Source organism: Gasterosteus aculeatus, chromosome Y (assembly GCF_964276395.1).
Source record: "Gasterosteus aculeatus chromosome Y, fGasAcu3.hap1.1, whole genome shotgun sequence".
NCBI lineage: Eukaryota > Metazoa > Chordata > Actinopteri > Perciformes > Gasterosteidae > Gasterosteus > Gasterosteus aculeatus.
The window spans coordinates 2,023,496-2,035,720 of NC_135709.1; the positions used below are offsets into that span (position 1 = coordinate 2,023,496).

General features: G+C 43.6%; 1 protein-coding gene across 3 annotated transcripts in view; it reads right to left on the reverse strand.

The window, feature by feature from the left end:
* Window positions 1-11,372, reverse strand: part of LOC120809418 (cryptochrome-2) — a 15,240-nt gene extending 3,868 nt beyond the window's left edge. For 2 of the 3 annotated variants that reach the window (XM_040163212.2, XM_040163211.2), the window contains exons 1-6: window positions 10,619-11,372; window positions 3,240-3,348; window positions 2,758-2,900; window positions 909-1,093; window positions 670-758; window positions 120-260 (exon numbers count right to left, since the gene is read on the reverse strand). In XM_040163212.2, coding sequence (XP_040019146.2) covers window positions 120-260; window positions 670-758; window positions 909-1,093; window positions 2,758-2,900; window positions 3,240-3,348; window positions 10,619-10,776 — 825 coding nt within the window. In that variant the 5' untranslated portion in view covers window positions 10,777-11,372. Of the gene's footprint in view, window positions 1-119; window positions 261-669; window positions 759-908; window positions 1,094-2,757; window positions 2,901-3,239; window positions 3,349-7,327; window positions 7,673-10,618 lie in introns of those variants that run through there. The other variant, XM_078097437.1, reaches the window with a different exon arrangement.
* Between the last annotated feature and the right edge of the window lie 853 nt (window positions 11,373-12,225).

Consider the following 12,225-nt stretch of genomic DNA (forward strand, 5'->3'; position numbering starts at 1 on the left):
TGGTTCTTTGTGTTACTTTAAAATCCAATCACTGCGCCACATTACAAACCCAGAGGCTTAAGACGCTTCAACTTGCTCTTCATTATCAGAAGTGATGGAGAGCAGTGGATCCACAGTACCTTCATGTACAGCTCTCTGAGGTTGTAGTACAAAACCCGACAGGACAGACAGCCAAAGCGCAGGTAGGGGCTGAGGCCAGTCGGACTCGCATACAGAGAACACGTGTTGACACGAGGGGGCTCAAAGTTGGCTACCCACACCTACAGACAGACACACAGATAATGTGATTACATGTCACTTCCGAGGAACCAGTTGAGGTGGTTTGTGCGGCGCCTTAGGGTGGTGTTCCAGGCACGGTCATCTGGGAAGAGGCCCCCGGTAAGACCCAAGACTATGGAGGGATTATATCAACAATGGCCTGGGAACACCTTGGGATCCCCCAGTCAGACCCGGTAGATGGGGCCCAGGAAAGGGACGTTTGGGGTCCCCGACTGGAGCCGCCCCCCCCCCGACCCAGGATAAGAGGGTTGAGTGTATACGATCCTCAAGCGACAAGCTCAAACAGAACCAATGAACAGGGTTGAAGGTCATAGCCAGTGTGGGAAGACACATTGAATGCTTCCTCCAAAACTAAGAGTTCATGAAGAAAATAAATTTGCAATGTTTCACCTTTTTGTCCAGATGTTTGTTGAGTCGGTCCAAGGCCTCCGACTCTCCTCCGTGCCACACAGCTGGAGGCAAACCTTCAGTCCTGAATCCTGGAGACATGATTGAGTGGTGTAATGTTAAGCATTTGACCTCTAACGAAGCAAACATGTACATACTAAAGTCTGACTAACAGTAAACGCCACATTTAATTACGCCCTGTCTTTCCGTTGGCCCTTTTCAGTGAAATGAAAGGTATGTACCGAGTTCTTCCAGTGAAGGTATACTGTATTGCTGGTTGTGGTTGTCAGCTATATTAGTGCGACATCTGTCCATCTGCTGCTGGCTGATCGGAGGCAGAGGTCTCCTGGGTAACTCCAGTCTGCTCACAATGGCCTGGAACCGCTTAAAGGTCAGAGGAGGACTGTTGTTGTTTGCCTCTATTATCCTGTAAAAACACACAGACATAAAAGTAGAGCAATGTCCTAAAGGAGTACAACATTTCGTTATATCCAAAAGGTAAAAGCCACACTTCATCTTGGATGTCATGTTGTTTTGCAGATACGTATACGAATATGTCATTATGGGATGCTGTGTTTTTGACGTACAATGCAAACAGTCAAATTGAGTCAATGACAAGAGCAAACGCACAAGAACCAGTCACATTCATTTAAAACAAAGCATGACAAACCAATCCATCAAACTGATGCACTAAAACAGCGCATTCACATATTCTTACTGGGGCCTGAGCCAACTGCAAGTCGGGCGAAAGCCCTATTGTGTTTCGAAGAATTATTATTTCTCCACTTTAATCGTACTTTTGATATCATATTCAAAAATTCTTGAATTTTGGTGTGCGAAACATTTAGATATTCTTTGGGTTGCGCATTTGGGGATAAAGAAATGGCTCTCTAGCGGCCCCCCGGAAGTGCTCCCTCTGGGGATATTTTTGCCTAGTTTCACCGATTGACACGAAATGTTGCACACCTAGCAAGATTTTCCGCCATTTTGAATATTGTGAAAAACTTGTTTTTGCAAACTCCTCCCAGACGCTAGGTCCGATTCTCACGAAGATTTCAGGAAATCATTATTGGGTCACTGCCATCAGAAGTTATTAAAAGCTTGTTGATATCTCATTGGGTTTCGAATTAATTTATGGACCAATGAAGGTCGTAGAGGGTGTGGCCTAAAAGTGAAAGACCTATAACTTCAAAAGTAATTAGCCCGTCGCAACCAAATCTAATCTCTAAGATATGTTCTCATTGAGTCCCTGAGCATACCCTAATTTTTTCAGAATATTTGAAAATTAGGGGGCGCTGCAGTCATTCGCTGAATCTTTGCTTGCTTTTTGCAATTTCCATCGTATTTTGGATTCACAAATGAACAAACTCCGAGAGTTTGAACCCGATCCACTTCATTCTCGGGAATATTGATCTTGACACCTGGGTGGTCAAAAGTTATTAAAATCAAGAGTTTTCGTGCAACTACCAGGGCGTGGCCTGGCGTCCATTTTGGTGAATTTTCTTGAAAATATAAAATGTTATAACTCCAACGAACATTTTTTTTCTGGCCGAAATTTCTAATTCATGATGCTATTGTACGCCTTTAAAGTATTCCCATTCAGTGATTTCCCAAAAAATATAGCACCACCTATTGGCTTAGTTTTACACTTTAATGTGCATCTTCAACCAATCAACAATATGGTCCCCATAGACTTTAATGTGTAAAGAGAGACACAGGGCCTGAATCTGATTGGATACAAGCTCTTTAAAACAAGCTGCACTGGAAGCAACAGAGGAAGAGGAGCTGTGCAATGAGAAAATAACTATAACACATGTGTATTAATTAAAAATACATGAAATAATAAAACAGCTGACTGCCCACCACATACATGCATACGTGTGTGTGTGTGTGTGTGTGTGTGTGTGTGTGTGTGTGTGTGTGTGTGTGTGTGTGTGTGTATACACAGCTTTGATGACAGATGGCTGGACGGACACATTTTGTCTAACATGAAGATCTGTGACAAATATGCAACACTATTGTATGTATATATGCAAATAAATACATGGACATTATATACAAATATATGATTTATGAGTGTGTGCTACCAACCTATCCAGGTCGTAGAGGGTGTGTGCATTTCTGACAATGGTCTCCACTCCAAACTCTTGGGCCATCTTGATGATGGCCCCATCCCTCTCTTTCCCATAAGGCTCTGGGTCATATTCAAATGTCAGTCTGGTCACTTCCCACTCCTGCAGTAGAGCAAAAAAAAGAAAAGGAGAAGAAAAGACCGAGGGAAATGAAGGGATCCACAAAGGCCAGAAAAGTTCACTGAGAAAGCCAGAGAAAGACTCGACGAGTAAAAGGATTTTAGAAAATTTAATTGACTTTTGAGGAGATTCTAGAGAAGAACTCTATGCCCAAGAAGATTCTAGAGAAGAACTCTACGCCCAAGAAGATTCTAGAGAAGAACTCTACCCCCAAGAAGATTCTAGAGGAGAACTCTACGCCCAAGAAGATTCTAGAGCGTTAGAGAGTGGTGTTTTTGTCTGTGACAGACTTATAGATGACAGGTGGGGGGAAGCATATACCTTAAAGAGCCTTGGGAAAACATCTGTCGGCTGCCCTCTGATTACAAACAATCTGGACTTGAGCTTCTTCAGACTGCTGTCCAGGTCTTCCAACGCCTCCAGCAGGAACCTGCACACAGGAGCATGGAGTTAGTCAAAGAGGCCTCCGAGAACAGGAGAACTCACTGACTCAGTCCTGTGTGTCCAACGCCACACCAGCTGGATCAGAACTTATTGGGACTGAGTGAGTCAGGAATGCTGTTGCTGGACAGAAAATACAGACTCCGTAGTCAATTCTGAATCAGGGGGTTTGATGTTTCACTGAAACTGGAGCAGCTGTTACACAAATGTTCTGTGCAGACTCTAATCAGCAAACTGGGGTCGTTCCTTTCTTCATCATTGCGCTCTGGCAGCGGGAACCTAATATAAGCCGGACAAACTGCTTTAACTTCAGCAATGCACAATCTTCATGCTATTTTATTAATACGGTGTTCTGGATTACTCCTCTATCATGCTTTGTTAAACACACCATACGCCGGTAGAAGAGTGTGAAATATGATGAAAGCCACAGCTTGAAGTTAGAAAGGGATCAAATATACCGCTGCTAGAAGAAGGACCCCCCCCCCTCCGCCCATCCCATCGTAGGTTGGAAAAAAAGGTTAAATGCAGATCGGCAGCATAGATTCTTTAAAAATATGAACCGTGTGTTCAAGCTGTATTCAGTGTAGGGAGGGTAACCTGTTATGCCATCATGTCGTGTTGTAAGTATCCACTTATGACTATTCAAGGCAGCAGTGTTATTTATGCATGTACTCATCCATACACATTTGATTGGCTTTAGACAGCTAATGAAATGATCATATTTAAGATAATGTCAAAGAGAGTTAAAGAATAATCCTCTATCGTGCAAACCGGGTGGTTGTTTTTACTGCAGTGAGACCGTATCGATGCATGCGTGGTTTGTTCCATAGAGACCGATAAAGCACACAGACGTCTGATGAGAATCAGAGCTCAGTGGCGCCGAGGCGGCGTCATGGTTACTGTCAAACACACTCCTCCAGTCCCCTCACCTGCCACGTAAGGATGGTTTCAATCAGCAAAGTGTGACCCGTCATGAAGCCGTCACTCGTTAGACCCATTAGATTCGAAATGAAGAATTAGGACTAAAATCATCATTCCAAACCATAATGCAAAAACTTCCATTTTTCAAATGTTATCCCGGGTGGTGGATACCTCCGATTGATCCATTGGAAGCGATTGGTGTGATTTCTGTAAACACTTGTGTACTTGTTGTGTTGTTGAATGGATGCTTGGCACGGATTGGTCTGAGTGGAACGAGTGTGCAGGACCAGGAATAGGAACATGTATATTCAGTGTTACAGTCACGTGTTAGTCACCCTCATGAATCACAGATGTCATTCAGAGAGACACCTGCTGTACCAGATATACGCCAGGTAAACAAACCCCACACCGATGACACCTGACAACAGCGAGAGGTAACCTCGAAGGAGAGCTGCTACCTCATTTAGCTATTTTAGTGAAATAAAGACTTATTGTAGATGACCTACCTTCAGCTGGTCTTGTTCATTAGTTTACAGCAGGGAGCCGGCTCGATGTCATGTAATCACAGCCGGCATGTTGTACGCGGTGTTACATCATATACTTCTAATATTCTTTAACAAGGCGCGATCAGATGTCAGCAATAGTTTTAATTGATTTAAAATGAATTAAGTAGCATGTGTGACAAAGTTACAAAAACACTCAATTTGTTTTTAGATGCATCAGAAACTGGAGGTGTTAAAAAGCCACATTTGAGGAGGGATATTGATTGTGAGTGGGGATAATAAATGTTCTTGTTTGAGAGGAGCTGGGTCTGTAGGTAGAACGCTGCACAAGGCACGTGGGTTCCATTTCAATCAAGTATCAAGTTGTGCAATGAAGGTTTAATCTGCTAAACATATATTGTGTGGTTGATAATGTTATATAGACCCCTTTATTTATATATATGCAAACTACAAGCCTACGTATGGAAGAACCTGGGGGGTATTGCACGAAACCAGGATAAGGGATTAAGCCGGGATATTCACGTTATCCTGGATGAATTTAGCTTCAACCTGGTTTCAGGTTGAGTTAAACCCAGCCAAGTAACCATGGAGATTAATTCTTTGTAGCTACCCTGACCAGGCCAGGCCAACAGCCAGGCTAACATTAATCCTGTCTGTGTGTTAACGCAGCTGCTGCGCTGATCCGAAACAAACTTGTTAAACAGTTATTCCGTTGTCTTCTAAATGTGTTCCGATTTATTTTTATTAACATGAATTACTCGTCACTATTGCTGTAACCAGTTTGGTTTTAAACTCTATTACAGTTGTTCGTCACACATTCAAACATATTGCCGAAAATCCTCAAAATGCATGGACGTGAATTCTTAATTGTCACCCAATTAAAGTTGACAAGCAGCGTCCCAATAAAAGCACCATGAGGCCGCACATACGATCAAGAGAAGAACCCACAAAAATTCCATTAGGAATCAAAAATCTCATGAATGAAGTTCTCATATGACATTTTATTAAACTAAAACGTTTTTACAGACAATAAATAAATCATTGAAAAACGAAAGTCTCTCTAAAGAAAAACATGCTGGAAAGTCCTGCTGCCCAGGTGGTTTCCCAGTGGAACCAGAGTGCATGTTGAGTACTGGATCTGAGGATAAGCAACCCAGTAGATTAATACACCATACATTCATGTGATTACTAAGCAGTCAGTTTAAGCCTACCCAGTCATCATGCCCATCTCCCCTTCTCCCTGGACTTTGGCATGCATTGACACATGCTCTGCATAATTCCGTCATGCTATCTAACATTATAATACGGGTAGATGAAGTCCAGCGTTCTGATTGGTTGATTCAGTCACAATGGGTACATTATTGGGCGATAACGTACAGTTGCTGTTCACATTGACCCGAGCGTTCCGTGTCACTGCACACTCTAAGTAGCAGGTTAGACTTTGTGCGACCGTTAGTTGACATTTTAGCTCGGTAACGATCGCCGAAAACCCCCCGGAAATCCCACAAATGATCAGTTTGGGGCAACGAGAGCTTTTCGCAACCGGACAATTAAGGTGGACGCCATGAGCGATGTGAAGGAATGAGACGGCGCGAGACCCAATGCTGTTTACCTGCACGTACGACTACTGAAATGCGATACACTACGTTTGGTGGCTACAACTATTTTGTGCTGAAAGGCAGCGATTTACCTACTAATTATAATTTTGCTGGTTATTCGTATTATAAATGCATTAAGGTACTTTATCTTCAATAATGTAACAGTTTGAGTGTTAACGCCCCCCCCCCTGGGTATATTTGTTTCTAATGAAAGCTCTGTTGAAGAGAAGAAATAGTTGTCTGGGTTTTCACCTAATGGATCAAGGTAAACCGTCCGGTTTTCCTTTGCATAAATCACCTTCACAATACATTGAGCTATGTAATTACGGTCACATTCAAATAATGCTAGATTACCACACAGGTGTGGAATGTCTTCACATTGTTCTTCTTACGGTATCGCAACTATTCTCACAGATGACAAAGATGACCTTTTTTAATCCCGAAACTGTCACGGTGTGGGTTTGTTTCCGGTTTTATTCTTCCTGTCTTGTCCTGTCGTCCCCTGTGATTGTCTGATTCTTCCCACCTGTGTCCAATCACCTGCACCTCCCAGTGTATTTAAGCCCTGTGTGTCATGTGTCGCATCATTGATTGTTCCACCCTGAATCTCCTACCCTCAGTGTCGTGCATGTTCCTATTAAAGTCCTTTTTGTTTTCAACTCCGCGTTTGAGTCCTGCATCCACATAGACGTTGTTTGGAGTCTCGATAACGCACCTTCATCCTTCTTGCCGCTCCAAGATGTTATGAATGCATGAATTCAAAACCTTCAGTATTATTAAAAGGTGTTACATATAATTGGCAAAACCTCACAACCTCACTCTCTAATACTGCATAAGCCCCACTTTGCTCCACAGCACACCCAGATGACTGAAAGCAGGAGACAGAGTTGGTTAACAACGAGTCATTTATGATTGATCACTGTCGAGAATTGACATGTGTACTAACGTGTTCGTTCCTCTGGGCAGTGTGCAGAGTGGAGGTCAAGGAGACGGGTTGGAGAGTTGTTGGCTTGTCAGCAGGAGGCGATTGGGGAAGAACTCAACGTGCCGGACTGCAGAGGTGGAGGAGACGTAGAAGTAGCTGCCATCCATTTTGCCAGGAATTTGACCGTCTGCATATTTTTTTAGATGGTCGATTGTTAATTTTCCCGATTTCCTTTCCCACTTGTAAGGTCAGCACTTTTTCCATCAACGTTCGTGATGGTGTATGCACCCATCATGTCTGCCTCCATTTTCTTTGCTCTTCCATAATGTTTTTCCGCAATACTTGGTCCCCCAAAACAAAGCCGTCATCATCCCCCTTTGCAAACTTTCTTCTGCGCACCCGTTCGTGGCCTTTTGCCAGGTTTGCAGCCACCGTAGCCTACACATCCTTCTGCTCGGTGATGTGGCTGCAAACTTCATTTTGGGTGAGAGCATCGATATGGTCCTGCGATGCATTTTACACTGGAGCAGACACATTAAAAACAAGTCCAAATTAGGCGGAGACACGTATATAGTTACCAAGCAACTTAAACTGTAGGAAATTGCCATCATACCTGCCACTCAACAGGTATTTGGGAAGGATACCGAGCTTCCCTCCCATCCATAAGGAAATATGGGGAGTACTTTGTAGTCAGCTGTTTCTTAGTTCTTAGGCCAAACACGGTGGACTTAACGTATTGGTCCCAGTCACTTGGATGATCCTGGACCATTTTTTTTCAAAACTCTACTGAAAGGAAAAAAATAATTAATGACAATGAAGTCAGTCTCCATGTAGAACAGTGGTTTTGTTGGATTATATCTTAGAGAAATAATTTTATACCATTGAATTGTGCCATTGAGCTTTTGAACCAAGCCATTGGTTTGTGGACTCCATCTAGAAAATACACAAGAGGACAACGTATTTTGAATACAGTCATGGTTTTTCCATTGTCAATGTGACCATGAATACAGTAATATTACTTGCTTCAAAATTAAAACAACTTTGTTCACAAATTCCTTTCCACGGTCGGTCGCTTTGGGGCCCCATATTCATAGAAGACATCCGGATCCCGAGCTTTCCCACAAAGTCCATCCCAACTAATTCAAATGGCTCCGTCACCTTGAAAAGTAAACCAGACATGTTATATTTAGTAAGTATTCCCCTATAGAGGTCATCTTCTTTTGGCAGGCATCACACTGGCCAATCTAGACAATTGAAAAACACTGATATTGAATGTTTAAATATTACCACAAGCTCCCAAGAAATATGGACGTTGGTCTTCAGGCCAGTAGCATCGTTGACGGATTGCGTCCATAGTCGCGTCGACCCCACAGTGAGCTCCAATGTCACGGCCGTGAAACTCAACGAATATGGCGTTGGCTTCTTGTGGTGTCAACAGAACCGTGGCGAGATGATGCTGCTGCTCATCTCGTTTCCTGCGGCACTCATAATACAGCTCACCGCCTATGAATTACACATTGTGACATTTTAAATATTCAGTTTGGAAAAGGTACAACGCTTGCGTTATTTAACTTAGTTTAACATTTGTCATTTAGCTGATGCTTTTATCCAAAGTGACTTACAATGAGTGCATTCAACCCAGAACATGTACAATTCCTTCAGCAAAGCGAAGTAGTTGCTATCTTACGATAGCACTTAGTTACTTATCAGTTCATCAGCCGTTTGAGAACATATCGCTCATCCTCGCTGAAATGTGCTGCTCAGCTTGTAGTCCGCCGATTCCTTGACTTTTTGTGGGTCCATCTCTCTTGTTCAAGGATCGTATGTTCGGCCTCATGGTGCTTTCATAGGGGGGCTGCTCGTCAACTTTAATTGGGTCACAATTAAGAATCGATACACGTGTTCTAAGACACGTCCAAGGTAACCAGTTGTTTAAGATATATATTTAATATGTTTTCTTAAATAAAATGTCTTCATACGCGGCTGCGAGGTACTGCCCACTTACGCAATCGTAAACGCTGCGATGGATGTGTGATCCGTTTTAAGACTTTCAGGAATATGAAGGAACGAATGGACAAACCGAGGCAGACACGTCTGCCGCTGTGGAGTAAACAACAAACAAACACGCGTAGAGAAACCAGTCGGGGTGTAACACCGGTCAAGAAGGTCCGGCGGATCATAAACACGTCCAAATAACAAGGGGGGGGGGGGCAGGAGGTTAGTAGTCTGTGGGCAAAAATTGCGTGTGCAGTGAAGTGTGATGAGGGCGATGAATATGAGGGACTACTGAGACACTCTTATGCGTACTAACATAACGCCTCGTGTGCATCTCACTAGCATACAGAAGGCATCTTAGGTTTCACCAGACCGGTTCGGTTTAAGTCACGAATTTTTCAGATGAGAAGTTAGTTGTTTAAGCATAATTTAGCCTTCGTAACAATTTGCTCCGAGGATGTGGGAGATGTGAGGTCCATTTAACGGGACCGTCTGACCCCACCAGCACCGGGCGGTCAGCCTCATCTCCCGCAGCAGAAAGCCGCCTAAAATTACATTCCGTCACTTAAGTATGGTAGTGAACTTGGACCTACGCAAGGACGGGCGAGTCCGGACTTAAAAGCACATTAAGGAAGGGCGTAAGATTGGCGCTTTTCGCTGGTCAAAATCTGTGAGATGTGAGATGCTCACGAGTGTTTCGTTAGTACGAGTGTCTCAGTAGTTGGGTCCCAAACGGCCCCTCGTAGATGTATGAAGTCCCATTCACCGGCGCTTCACGATGCCCATTTCTGAACGAAATGGCCCGTCTCAATATCAGTGCTTCTTCGTGCCTTTTAGACGTGAGAGGACGTTTCGGGAAAACCAGGAAACCCTTTGCACAAAAAGTAGAATCGAGAAATCCAGGATAAGTGAGAAAGCGCAGCTTGACTTAGCTCCGCCTTCTCATCCCGGCTCATCACGCTAAGTCAATCCAGGTGTGCAGAGTCGGGATAAGTGCACGCTCACGGCTTTCTTAAACACTATATGAATAAAATGTATTCATTTTTTGACTACTTTTCCTTAAAAGTGAGCAGAGGGAATTAATATTCCTGTGGAAATGTACCCTAAAGACTAATTTCAAACACGTATTCACAATGCGAGAATATGTTTTTACACCCATAAGCACACATCTCTGTGTGTCTAATTCTAAATATCTTACACTCCACATGAGTGTAAGCACCCACTGGGGCAGGCTGAATCCCGTATCCCGGTTCCGTGCCATATAACCCTCCGGTTCACCGTGCGATGCGCATAATGCGCCGCGATGACGTCACGCACCTCCATCGGTTGATCCCCACGTTAGCGGCTCCGGCGAACCACGGGTCCAGGATGTAAACGCAGCGCGCGCCGTCCGCTCCGTCGAGGGCCTCCTGCAGCACCGGGTTGTCGTGCAGCCGCAGGCCTTTGCGGAACCAGTGCACCGAATTCACCGCCATGGCGACCCCCTATTCCATCCTCGGAGGAGCCGGAGAAGCTGCTTTGGAAATCCAGCCCGCACGGAAACCAGCCGGGTCCCGAGCGCCGTCACTCGCGTGAACCAGCGAGCCAGGGGGCGTGGCCAGTGGCCGCAGCGGTCCTTCTTCTTCTGTGGTGTTCAATGGCGGTCGGCAAACGGCTCGCGGGTTCGCTACTGCTGTCCAGTGATGTGGAAAAAAGTATGGAATGCCGATTTAGTCTAAATTAAACAAATTAATAAATACATAAATACACGAAATATGCATTTGAAATACATCATCAAATAAATAAATGAGCCAATAAATGCTCACGGCTCTGTCGTCTGTTCTGAATGTTAGATGTAGCCACGCCCCCTGATTTGCATATAATAACGTGAAATGAAAAACGGCATTGTGAAATAAAAGTGTCTGGAAATGAAAAACGGCATTTTGAAATATAACACTCTGGAAATGAAAACTGGCATTATGAAATAAAAGGACCATATAATGAAAAGAGGCATTATGAAATAAAAGTACCATGAAATGAAAAGTGGCATTATGAAATAAAAGTACCATGAAATAATTAAATGTATTTAATATTTATGTATTTATTGCCTAATGTATTTATTTCATGATGTATTCCAAATGCATATTTCATGTATTTATGTTTTTATTCATCTATTTAATGACTAAAACGGCATTCTCCGAAGGAGACAATGAAATAGAGAAAAAGGGCATAAGAAATGTTGCTTTGGATTGGCATTACAAGTGCATATCAGTTGGCAATGAGCCAGAGTCAGAAGAACTCAGAAAAGCACCTGTTCACTAGATATATATGAATTCAACTTAAAGTCCTACACTGACATAATAAAAATACATTAAATTTGTAATGCACTTTATATTTAAGCAAATCCCAAAGTGCTACATGATAAAACAGGTAAGTGCTAACAATAAAAACACACAGAGTTTGAAAACAAAAACAAAACGAGTTCACTCAAAAGCTCTCCTAAAAACGTGGGTTTTTATGCCACGTTTAAAAGCATCCACAGTCTGTGGTGTCCTCAGGTGGTCAGGGGGAGCATTTCACAGACTGGGAGCAGCTGAGCAGAAAGCCCGATCTCCCATTGTACGGAGCTTTGTCCTGGGAGGTTTCAAAAGATGTGCTGAGGCAGATCGGAGGGTACGTGTTGAGGTCTGTGGGGTGACGAGTTCCTTGAGGTAGGGGGGGGGCTTCACCATGGATGCACAGGTGAGTAAGGAGGGAGACCTTGTGCTCAACCCTGAGTGAGACAGGAAGCCAGTGGAGTGATTTGAGGATGGGGGTGATGTGCTCATGTTTGCGCACCCTCAACAGGATCCTAGCAGCGCTGTTCTGGATGTACTGCAATTTCTGGAGGCTTTTCTCAGGGATCCCGCTGAGGTCCGCATAACTGAAACTAAACTTGATTAGAC